Below are 12,639 nucleotides of genomic sequence, written 5' to 3' on the forward strand. Positions count from 1 at the left end.
CTAGAGGCAAAGGGGTGGGTGTGTGCGCGCCCAAGTCGTCCACCCCACCCATCCCCCAGTGAGTGTGTTCACTTCTGGACAAGTTGGCTGAGTCCAAGCTTCTGGAGAAAAGGACAGCTGTAAGGCTTTAGCGGCCAATGCCACAGCAGCTGGTGAACAGGAAGATCCGGGCAGGGCACCTTCAGTGTCCCTTAGAGTCCCTGACCCCGGATGTCCAGTAGAAAGCCAATGCACATTTTCCGATTACAGACAAATACGGTTATTTCCACACCACCAATGTGCTGCTCTGGGAAGATGCTTGACCACCTGAGCCCTGGCCCTTGCAAAGTTCATTCTTCTCCTGCAGCCAGATTAACATTTTATCTAAGACCAAGAAGCTGCGATGAAAGCTTTGGTCAACCCTGCATGCTCCTTCTGCAGAAACAGCTTTTGTTTGGCAAACATAGACAGTTAGAAATTTCCTTTGGTCACCCTGATTCTATGATATATGCTTCTGTGACAATGTGTTTAGAGTCGAAAGTATATTAGCCATTCTAGAATATAAAACTGCCATTCTTTTAAACCATGCAATGGACTACAGTTGGTAAACAAGTCTTTAGAAGTTTCTAGAAGAAGGGAGTCATGACATTACAAAATCCTATAGCTTGACAGGGACTGTTACCATCTGGCCCATCAGCTTGGTGCCAGGACTGGCCTCCTTGAAACTGCCTCAGACCAGTAACTGTAGAGAACAAACCCCTGGTTGGCTGCCCTCATCCCCAACCCTAGCCTGTCCAGCTTCCTTCTGCATCTCTCTTCACTCGGTGCGTGTTTGGAGAATGCAGTCATTTTACTATCAACTTTAAGAGACCACACTAGACAGGTGTATATACTTCTTTATTGAGCAAATATTTATGAAGTAGCTGCTGTGAATTAGACCCTGCGGTAGGCACCGGTGTAACAAGACAAGCACCTTCCCCGACCTGCCAGGACTTCCTCTCTGAAGGGGGGATGTAGAGAGTTACAGGGGAAATGGCAGCGTGGTCTGAGAGCTACTGGAAGCTGTGACAGGTCCCCGAACAGAAAACCTCGGGATGCCTTGAGCAGTGATCCTCACCATCACCTGACCCAGCCTCCTCTTTTTATTGCAAATATTTTGTAACACTCTTTACCGATTTGAAATGCAGTTCATAGGCATTATAGCTTATGTGCACGCATACCTTCCAAAGAATGTCAATGTAATGTGCAAATACAGAGATGTAAAAGGAAAGTAATTATAGGGAAGCGTTATGTACTTTAAATGTATGCACTGGCACGAATACGCCGCAGACACGTGAGACAGGGACTGCTCGTAGGTATAGAATCACTCAGTGTGAGACGGCCCCGAAAGCAGGTATGTTGCAAACATGTTGCAAATATGTTTTTAAAACAGAGAGTAGGGCTTTCAACTCATAATTATAAACAAAGATTTCTCCTGCATGGATATCAGTGAAACATTCAAAAGCTGTAGGAGACACAGGCTGATTTTCCTTTGTGTCAAAACGTCTGGGATTTCTGATCCCCACCCACTAAAAGCCAGTAACACACCTCATCCTACAACCAAAACTACCCTTCGGAATTTCCAAAATGCCCCTTAGGGGATGGCGCCTCCCATATTGAGAACCACTGAGCTGGGAGATTGGGGGGCGGGGGTTAAGAGAAAGAAGCCACTGAATGTTTGAAGGAGGGGTTATCTGAACAAACTGCCATGTAAGGAATCACTGCGACTACAGGGTAGAAAATTGATGGGGGAAGAGGAACAAGAGTGGAAGATGGGATGTCTGTTGGGCTGCCACCATGGTAATCTAGATGGCCTCCATTAGAGCAGTGACCGGGGGGACGAAGAGAGATAAATGCCTCCTAGACACATTTAAGAGCTTAGATGGACCAGGCTTGTGATTGACTTGATGTATGGAGGAGGAGAGGTGGGGGAGGAGTGTGTGGGATGAAGAAGAGACAAGTATCAAAGATGACCTGCTTCATTCAGTTTTCTACACTGAGTAGCTTGGCACCTGCTGGCACTATTTCCTGCCAGCAGGCACAGAAAGGAAGCAGGCTCAGGTGCGTTGGTTTGTAGTGCCTTTGGGATGACCAGTAAGCTTGTTTGTGCAGATCTGGAGCCTATAATTGAGATGTGGGCAGGAGACCTAGATCAAGATGTCAGCGATCTATATTGATGATAACTGAAGACACAGCAATGTCAAGGTCATCTAGAATGGGGGTGTGGAGTAAGGAGGGGGCTGATGAGAGAACCCCAAGGAACCCAACATTGAGGGATGGGTGGAAGGAGAGGTGTAGCATTGGTGTGAAGAGTAAATGTGGGAGGGGGCAGTGAGGGTGGCAAGGAAACAATGTTTCAAGAAATGTGGCTATCAAGGAGTCAAAGGGCAGAGACGGGGGCAAGAGGAATATGCATCAAGGAGGTGATTTTACAGATGGGAGAGATTTCAGCACATTTAAATGCCAGCTGAAAGGAAGAGATTAAAGAAAGCATAATTCACAGGAAAGTTTCCTGAGGGCAGAGGGGATAGTGGCGGACCCCACTTCCCCGGACACTTCTTCGTAAGCACTGAGCCAGGGACAGGGTAGTACCTGTGAGCCAGGAGTTTGGGAGGCAGCAAGTGGGAGGCTCCATTTCCTCTGTGAAGCCAGAGGAAGAAGAGGCAGTGAGTGGCCCATTCAGGGGTGCAGGGAGAATGAGGATAGAGGTTTGAGGAGTGGAGACACTGTGAAATGGGCATCTAGGGTTGGGATTCCACCACTGGTGTGTCAAAGGGCAAAGAAGGACCAGGGAGTGGGGATGGGCACTGGGGGGGAGAAGGAGGGGGTGGTTGAAAGGGGGTTGAAGCAAAGGACCATGGGAACGAGGTTCAGTATGGACAAAACTAGAAGGCAGGGGAGATTTATCTGGGCCACCTTGTTCACCCTTTTAACTTGACCTGCTGAATTAAATCTTAATTTCAGTGCTACTTTTTCTACCAGTCGTTCAAAATGACCAACTTGGTGTGATCGATTCTTTTATACCAACTTGCTCTCCCCTGCATCAGCCACGCCGCTGAAAAACATTTAAAATGGTAGTAGGTTATAACGTAGGTAAAATCTCCTCAAGAAATATAACCACATGGCTTTTCTTCGCATACGTATCGAACTATACATGATCCCTCTTTGAGAATAAGCTTAGAACAATGCATTTGTCCCTCCAATAGCTACAATTTGTCCCTCTAAGCCAGCAATTCACAAAATGCATCTATGAGATACTGAGTTTGTGGGATGTTAGTGTTACTTGAATATAGGACCGAGTAGTTAAATAAGCATGGAAGCACTGAGTTTAACAGTATCTTTCTTGCAGGACTTCTCAGAGCTTTAGCATGTTAATCTACGCTGTGACTCTCCAAGAGACAGACAGTTTGATGTAGGATGCTACTGTTCATATGTAATAGAAAAGGACAGAACGTTTAAAAGGAGAGTTTTGTGGAATTAGAGTTCCACAATAATACTGTGGAATGCACTATGCCATAATTTCTGAATTTATCACGAGTAGCCTAGTTAAAAGTCTTTGAAATCTAAGATAAATTCATGAGCAAGCTAAAAATATAATAAGAATGGTAAAAAAAAAGTCTTATTCTCTTTGTCCCAAGTCAATAAATGTAAATATTTAATGATTTTCTAAATACAATGAAAATCTTCAAATCTTTCAGTTGTAAGCATTTTCTCGTAGATCTAATTGTTTATACAACTAGAATCTTGAACGGGAGACAGTTATGAACCTAAGTCTTCTTTTTGTATTATTTCAAAAGCTTGGTCTGATTCCCCAAATCGATTCACTGGGGAATTTCTGCAGCAAGCAGGATTTAGATGAATATAAGCAGCACAGCTGTGCTGAAATTGCCGCGAAGACGGGACCTCAGGTGCTCCCCGGTGTGTGTGAAAGGCTGGTAGTCAGCATGTCCGCCAGGCTACACAACGGGGCAGTAGGTGAGTATTGGCCCAACGGGCTCTACTGACGCACAGCTTTTTAGAATGTGAGTGAATCGATTTAATTTATTTTAGCATCTACTCCAAACAATCAGTGTCAAGGCCAATTTCCCAATGATTAGATAGACAACAGAGTCTGTAGATGTGTTGGAATCCCAATGCCCAGTACAGTGAGTGTATGAAAAAGGAGCCTTGTAATAGCATTTGGCTGCCAGGAACTAGAACAATGGTCCGAAAATACTTACTTGGATTCCTGGAATTTTTAGGGCTGGAATGAACTCTAAACAACTTCTTTCATCCTCAAACTTTCATCCAATGAACGAGACTCTTGGGGTCCAAACACATTAGGTAACTTGTCCATTTCACTAAGCCATAGAGCAGTGTTTCTCACCCTTAGCACTTCTGAAATTTGGGGCTGATTAATGCTTTGTTGGGGGGGTGTTGTCATGGGGGCGATTCGGTGCATTATAGGAAGTATAGCAGCAACCCTACCCTCTGCCCACCTGATACCGGTAGCACATTCCCTCCAGTTATGACATTCAAAAATTTCTTCAAACTTTGTCATATGTTCCCGGGGCAGGAGTTACAAAATTTCCCCCCGGTTGAGAACCGCTGCTGTAGAGTGACAACTCTAGTGAGAGCCCGGGGTTCCTGAGTTCTGGGCAAACGTTTCTCCCATTGCACTGTAGGACTCCGGCTTTCAGAATGCAAACAGCGTCATAAAAGGATGGAATAAGGGAAATCGAACGGATAGTCCAGCACCAACATAGATCATCAGGAATAATATCGATAATACTAATTATATTGGAACAGTTAATTATTAAAACAATTTCTTTTAAGCCTTTCATTAACTTGTTTAGTAACATTTATTGTATATTAAGGTATGTATATTAAGTCGTGTTTATTGAGCACTTGCTACCTGCCACACAGTTCTAAGTACTTCACGGGCATTATTGTCTTTAATCCTTATAATCCCCTGGGGTCGATCCTATGTTTTTCCCATTTCACGGATGAAGGAGTCGAGGATGAGAGAAGTACCGAACGAAAAGAGAAGTGAACTAAAGCTCCCAACAGGACCAGGTGCTTCTCTGTCGCTTCCTTCACCTGTCACTGCCTTCTTTGGCTCCCTGCAGCCTGCAAGTGTCACCCCCAGGGTTCGGTGGGGCCCAGCTGCAGCCGACTTGGGGGCCAGTGCCAGTGCAAGCTTCACGTGACCGGGCGCTGCTGTGACAGGTGCTCACCAGGAAGCTATGGTTTGGGACATCATGGCTGTCACCGTACGTAGCAAAGAACAGATGGGGGAAGACATGCATGGTTACAACCTTGGAGTTGCAAGGCAGGAAAATCAGTGTGGGAGTTTCAAAGAGGAGGGGACTGGGAAATGGACAACATGACTCAGGTCATCTGTCTACATAGATTAAATGTACAGGAAAATTTTCCCATCGTATTTCATTCATCCGTTCGGAGGGCCACGAACTGGCTACAGAGCTCCGTTGGTAATCCTGAGTGATGGTGCTCGCTTCAACAGCACATGTCCTAGCATTGGAATGATACAGACATTAGCGTGGCCTGTGTGCAAGGAGGACACGCTAATTTGTGAAGGCATCACGAGTAATGATAAAAACACGGCCCATGCTTCTGGGAGTTTCGCAGTCTGTATCAAAGAGATGGCAGTCCAGGGAGGATGTGGGAACACCGGGAAAGGAGTTGGCTGTGCTGTAGAAGCCCAGTGGCTGGCCAGGCCAAAAGAACACTGAGATTGAGAAGTCAAGGAAAGGGACAGCTCTGCCACCTGCGTATCACTCTCTCTGATGCTAGGGTTGTAAACAGCCCTCGGAACTGATTTTATAAGCCACCCATTCATAAGGGCTTACATGGTGGTAATCCAGTCTCATGGCTCCCATGTTAAGGGGATATAGTTCTCTATTCACGCTGTAAACCATTAGTGAAAATACTGTTCTCCACAGAAACCTGTCTTTGGTGGTTCTCTCCAGGTAGGTTAATTCTTTCGGGTAAAGGAACAATGAATCTTTTTAGTCATGATTCAGAGAGATGGCATACCTTCCTGGTCATTGTCTACCCAGCACACAGTGCTTAGGTCCATGATCACTTGTTTCCCTTTCTTAAAAAAAAAAAAAAGAATGAAGTGCTTGAGATTCACAAAAGGGTAGACACAAAGGAGCAAACATGTCTTCCGCCTCCCGTCTTTGTATAGGGAAGATTGGCTCTAAGGATTCAACGATTTTCTGGAGAAGGATTGAGCCTCTATGATCTCACCTAGGAAAAAGAAAAATCCAACCACCTTGAGAAGAGTTTTTATATTTTGTAGAATCTTGACGTTTGACTTGATAATTGGAAGTTCAAGTCATTAAGAACATGCTACTTGTTCAGGTCCTGTGTGTAAGCAACACTTACAAGCCTCGATGGCTCACAGCGTACTGTTCATTGGGTGAACCAGGGAACTGTGTGACACACATTGACCTGGTACTCGCTGCAGGCCAGGTTCTCAGACTCACTCTATGTACCTGATCGGGATGCGTCAGTAAGTTCAGGGTTACAAAATCAGGACTGTCACTCATTCCCCAGCACACCACTTGCCCTCCACTCAACATGTCTTTCTTTCTCTAGCATGTCACTGTCACCCTCAAGGCTCTAAGAGCCCTGTATGTGACCAAATAACGGGACAGTGCTCCTGCCAGGGGGAGGTGGCAGGCCGCCGTTGCGATCAGTGCCTGGAAGGCTACTTCGGATTCCCCAACTGCCGCCCTTGCCTTTGTAATGGGTTCGCTGAACTTTGTGATCCAGAGACAGGCTCATGCTTCAATTGCGGGGGTTTTACAACTGGAAGAAACTGTGAAAGGTACGGAATTCACATGCACTTTGTTTCTTTTGTTCTGATGTCATAACACACTCTGAGGGACCACAGAGTAGAGACTCAATGGTATTTCAGTGTAGAATGATTGCTATGGGTGGGTGGGGGGGAGATAGAGCGTCATTCCTGTCCTTCAAGATCTTGTGATGAGCCAGACCATGTCTGGTTACATAAAAGTGGGCATATATTGGCTTGGCACCTTGCTTTTTCTGTCCCTGAAATATGACATGTAAATTCACTGCCACTATATTGAGTTTAGTGACTGTGCACTTTGGGATGTTCAATGTAAAGCAAAAAATCACAGAACAAGCGAGCATCTTCTAAAACACTGAGTTTTGGGAGTTGTGCTGTCCCCAAGCATAGCAAATCCACATTGGCTAATATCAGCTTTTCCTGGGAACTTTTGGTAAAAAGAAATTGTCTTGCCAGATGCATCGATGGCTACTATGGGAATCCGCCTTCAGGACGGTCCTGCCGTCCTTGCCCGTGTCCAGACGTCCCCTCAAGTAGCAGGTATTTTGCCCATTCCTGCTACCGGCATCCTTGGAGCTCAGATGTGATCTGCAATTGTCTTCCAGGTTATGCAGGTACACAGTCTAGTTCATGATGCTTTTTTGCTTCTACCCCTTACAGCTACCTAAAAAATGATCCCATGTTCATAATTTATCTGCTTTGACCAATTCAATGGTCCTGAATATAAGTTAATGGTAAGAAGACACAATCTGGTACCTTGCTGCTTTACTGAACAAAGGATCTGAATGATTCAGAAACCAATGACAATGAAAAGCTCATTCCTCCAAGCTATAATTGTTTTTAATGTTCTGGAAAACTAACTGACCAAATGAGTTCAAATCAAATTGATTTATTTAAAATAAAACCTTCACATGTTAAGTAAGATCCATAGGTGAGTAAGTAATATATATAACATAAGCAATTAAAAAGTAAAAAATGTTAATCAAATGCTTTCTTTATATAATCCCAATCACTCATTTGACTGATATTTCAAAGATATAACTTATTTTTTCAGATGTCTTAAAGCACTGATATGGGCCTCATACAGACACCGTATAAGTCAATTCAATATTTGTATCTGTCCCGCTACCAAAAATTTTATATTGAAGAGTTTAAGTATGAGTGTAAATATATAAAGCAAACAAGGAAAAAACATGAAATCTACTTGACTTAATTATATTTTGAAAATATGCTGCTGCTATTTTCTCCAGTGGTAGTTACCATCATGATAATACATGACATGGCTAATTTTTTCTTGTTTGCTCCCTATGTCTCTATTTCATTCTGACCTCTTCCCACGTAGTTTCTTATCCATGTCCACTCTGGCTTGGTTGGTCAGTGTTGAAGAGCTGAGACCATGATTGACTAAGGAGTGCGTTCCTAAAAAGGATGAACCAAAATGCGGGGGGTGGACCCACAGTGTGGGTGCCTAACTGACCACAGTTCCCCGGTGGTTGCAAGGGTAGCAAGTGGGGGAGCGAAGGGATGGTTTCTCCATATGATGCTTGATAAAAGCACCCTCCAGGTGTGCACGTCAACAAAACCACTGTCACCACCTGCACTGCTAGACCCCCATCTCGGGGTGCTGCCGGTTCACCTCCAGAACCAACTGAAGGTGGGGGTCCCCCAGACAGAACAGGGGGTGAGACCGGCTTTGGGTCCTGAGGCACACTCGGGTGACCCCAGCTATAGAAAGATCCAGGAATCCTGTGGCTTCTGCTCTGGAGTTTTTTTAAGAAGAACTAGAATGCATTCCTCGTAGGACTTTTTAGTTCTAAATAATCATTGTCATCTCTGACTGGATGATAAATTAAAATGAATGTTTTAATTCAGAACATTTTTTCCTTCTTCATCCCCAATGTGTGACATCTCATTATCCCTTGAAGAGCCTAATTATTCTCTGTATCTGTCTCCATCCCTGCTCCCCCAGTACACACACACACACACACACACACACACAGAGACAGAGATGCACACGCTTCTCATCTCATTCCTGTTTCCTCTCCCCTTCTTTCAGGTAAGCAGTGTGGAGAATGCTCTGCGGGTTTCTACGGAAATCCCAAAGTTTCGGGAGCGCCTTGCCAGCCGTGTGCCTGCAACAATAACACCGATGCGACTGACCCCGAGTCCTGCAGCCAGCTGACAGGGGAGTGCCTCAAGTGTTTGCACAACACGCGGGGGCCCCACTGCCAGTTCTGCAAACCGGGTCACTTTGGATCAGCCATCAATCAGACCTGCAGGAGTAAGTCTCCCCGGCTCCCCGAAGGAAATGTGGCAGCAGAGTGAGGCCCTTGGTGCACCATGCTGGGATCGCCTGGGCACAGGGCTGGGATATGAACAGGCCGATTCCTAGACTATACATCCGACCCACTGAGTGGAATCTCCAGGAATCTGCACTGGGACCAGTTCAGCCAGTGTCTTTAATGTATCAATTAGGGAATCACAGAAGAAGGCAAGGGATTGAGTCTATGCTTTAAAAAAAAAAAAAAAAAGGAGGAGTAAACTCATTTTTAGGAGATATTTAACTATTTCAGTTGTCTCAAGTCAACGTAGTAAACCATTTTCAGATCATGAATGGCAGGTGGAAAAAGCGAGGTTTTCAGTCATCCTAATTGTGAGCTTTCGGAATGTTAACTGGCAGAACCACATGAAATCACTGAGTGGGATGATCAGAAAGAGTTGAATGGGTTCAACCTACATAGATTCTTTGATAAATCTGAAATATCGTCAGGTATCTCTTCCTTGAGCCCTTTGGAGAAATGATACATACAATGTTTGTATGGTTTGTTGAATGCCAGTGTCGTCCCTGAATTTACCTGTAGCAATGGCTCTCTTATCCCAGGGTGCTCCTGCCATCCTTCCGGGGTGAATCCCGCTGAGTGTCCCCCTGGTCAGGAAGCTTGCCTCTGTGACCCTGACAATGGCACATGCCCTTGTCTGCCCAACGTCACAGGCCAGGCCTGTGACCGTTGTGCAGATGGATACTGGAATCTGGTCCCCAGCAAAGGATGCCAGCCTTGCGACTGTGACCCCCGGACCTCTCACAGCGGTCACTGCGACCAGGCAAGATGCTTTGAACTTACCAGGGCTCTAGAGTGGGAAGGGAGGGGGCAATCGGTTTCCAAATTTGTAAATAATGTCTTCTTTATGTACTGTTGTTAATTCGTGGTTTTGGACAGGATTGGCCTTATACAGGGATAGAGTCTGCATTTATCAAGGAATGAGAAGCACTAAAAAAAGAGAATCAGGGTCTCAAGGTCAAGTTTGGCTTCATTCGGTTTTCTCCAAACCTCTCTGTGACTGGGGAAGTCAAAATTCATGCATAGCAAAACACGGACAACTTCTCTTTCCCTATCCTGTATGTATGATCACAGGGAAGCTGCAAGAAATTGATCATTAATCAGAATTGATGATCAGAATGAAAATCAATGAGTGCTTGCAGAACCCACAGTTCCATTTTCAGAAATTGGGCTGTCTTTCCCTACAGCCCAGCAATTACTTTACGTACAGGTAAAATAAGATGTCCTCTTTACTTACCAAATGAGGGTCAGTTGTTTCTAAAGAATGCAGGTAGTGTACCAGGAGCAAATCTGCATTGTGTAATATACAATTAATGCTACTTAACTGCACATGCGAATTTTAGTCAATAAAATAACGGGCATAGAATTTTTTAAATGAATATAACATCTATATGGAAAAAAAACTATTCATGTCATGATCAGGGTATTTGGTTTAATGAATATATTCCTTGGAACAATTTCCACATTAATAGAAATTGGAGGGAAGGGTAAAACAATGACAAGAAATTTTAGAGTCAGGCCACACTACAGGGACCAGGGTTTAATTGGAATCAAAATGCTAATTTAAGAAGCTGGACTTTTCCCAACTACTAATAGTAATGAGAAGCATGGCTCACCTCCAATTTCAGCTTCACTGTTCAACTGATTCAAAGGTCAAACCTTATGCAAGTCAACTTTTGAAGGTAGTTCTCATATACAGAACGTGTTTTCCTTTCTCCTTTTTTTCTTTTGCTTTCTCTCCAGCCCTCCTGCTCCAACACACACACACACGCACACACACACGCACACGCACACTCTCTCTCCCTCTCCATGTCCTTTTTTCCTTAGTAAATGTTTTATTTTAGAATAGATTTCCAGAAAGGTTGTGAAGACAGTACAGAGAAGATGTACCCCACACCCAGCTTCCTCTGCTTTTAACATCTTACATTAGTACGGTTTATTTGTCACATTTAATGAACCAGTGTTGATACATTACCATTAACTAAGTGTCCATAATTTATTCAGATTTCCTTAGTCGTTTGCCTATTGTCCCTTTTCTGTTCCAAGACCCCATCCAGGACGCCACATTACATTTAATCATCTTGTCTCTTTAGGGGCTTCCTTGTTGTGACATTTCTCAGACTTTCCTTATTTTTGATGACCTTAACAATTTTGAGGAGGATTTTGGAAAATGCCCTCTATTCAGATTTATCTGATGTTTTCTCCTGATTGGGCTCGGATTATGGGTTTGAGGAAGAAGCCCACAGAGGGAAAGCACTGTTCTCATCACATCCTATCAAGGCTACACACTATTTACACGACTTAACACTGTTGACACGAATCCCAATCACCTGGCTGAGGTAGTGTTTGTCATGGTTCTGTTCTGTAAAGTTACTTTTTCCCTCCTTTCTGTACTGTCTGTGCTCCTTGGAAGAAAGTCACTGTGCACAGTCTATACTGAGGAGTGGGGAGCTTCACACTCCTTCCTTGAGAGCAGAGTAGCTCCGTAAATTATTTGGAATTCTTCTGCACTGGAGATGTATCTGTTGTCCCCCATGTCTTCATTTATTAATCATTTTTTAATATCTATATGGAGTCATGGGCATTTATATTATACTTCGGGTTACAATCCGATACTACTTTATTTTGCTGTTCAAGTTATGCCAGCTTTGGTCATTGGGAGCGATTTCAGTGGGTTTCTGTGTCCCTTTGACATACCTCATTATGGTTGGGTTTGGGGGTTTGTTTGAGCACTTTCTGCGTGACAAGATACTCTAAGCTCATCTGGTGTATTTCCTGCCTTTTTTCCTTCTTTCTTTCTTTCTTTCTTTTTGTTTGAGAGAGAGAGAAGTGGGAGGAGGGGGGCAGAGGGAGAGGGAGGGAGAGAATCTTAAGCAGGCTTCATGCTGGGCATGGAGCCTGACGCAGGGCTCGATCCCACGACCCTGAGATCATGACCTGAGCTGAAAGCAAGAGTCGGACACTTAACCAACTGAGTCACCCAGACGCCCTGAATCAGCCATCTCTTTAAGGAGTGCTGGTTCCTTTTACTGGAGAATGGTGTCTGAGCACTAGATGACCACACCTGTCTTATATCCCCCCTCCACTCCTCACACCTGCCGCTACCAACCATGGAACAAAATGGTAGCTCTCCACATGACTGCTTGGCTTCTTGACTCAAGAGGAAGTCCTGATGTTCATGACATCACTGTCTGGCATGCTTCTTAGCCCTTTTAGCTGCTGTTGCTGCTGCTGCTTTTTTAAGTAGGGCTTTAAACATGGGGCTTGAATTCACAATCCTGGGATCAAGACCTGAGCTGAGATGAAGAGTTGGACACTTAACCAACTGAGTCACCCGGTGCCCCATAGACCTTTCAGGAAGCATATATGTAATAGGACTCAACAAAGACCACAGTCCATGGAGACTAAGGGAAGCCTATGAGCCTAACAGATAGCATTGGTTTAATAAGAGAGCCCCCTTAT

General features: G+C 44.5%; 1 protein-coding gene and 1 non-coding gene across 2 annotated transcripts in view; both read left to right on the forward strand.

Moving 5' to 3' along the window:
• Positions 1-12,639, forward strand: part of LAMB4 (laminin subunit beta 4) — an 89,324-nt gene that overhangs the window by 46,331 nt on the left and 30,354 nt on the right. The window contains exons 17-22 of the mRNA XM_026503249.4: positions 3,816-3,993; positions 5,127-5,270; positions 6,622-6,853; positions 7,295-7,452; positions 8,895-9,119; positions 9,720-9,940. Coding sequence (XP_026359034.3) covers positions 3,816-3,993; positions 5,127-5,270; positions 6,622-6,853; positions 7,295-7,452; positions 8,895-9,119; positions 9,720-9,940 — 1,158 coding nt within the window. The remainder of the gene's footprint in view (positions 1-3,815; positions 3,994-5,126; positions 5,271-6,621; positions 6,854-7,294; positions 7,453-8,894; positions 9,120-9,719; positions 9,941-12,639) is intronic.
• Positions 5,506-5,609, forward strand: LOC113267208 (U6 spliceosomal RNA). Its single transcript, XR_003320618.2, has one exon. It is a non-coding gene; the product is annotated as a U6 spliceosomal RNA (small nuclear RNA).

The sequence above is a fragment of the Ursus arctos genome, unplaced genomic scaffold (genome assembly GCF_023065955.2).
Source record: "Ursus arctos isolate Adak ecotype North America unplaced genomic scaffold, UrsArc2.0 scaffold_3, whole genome shotgun sequence".
Taxonomy (NCBI): Eukaryota; Metazoa; Chordata; class Mammalia; order Carnivora; family Ursidae; genus Ursus; species Ursus arctos.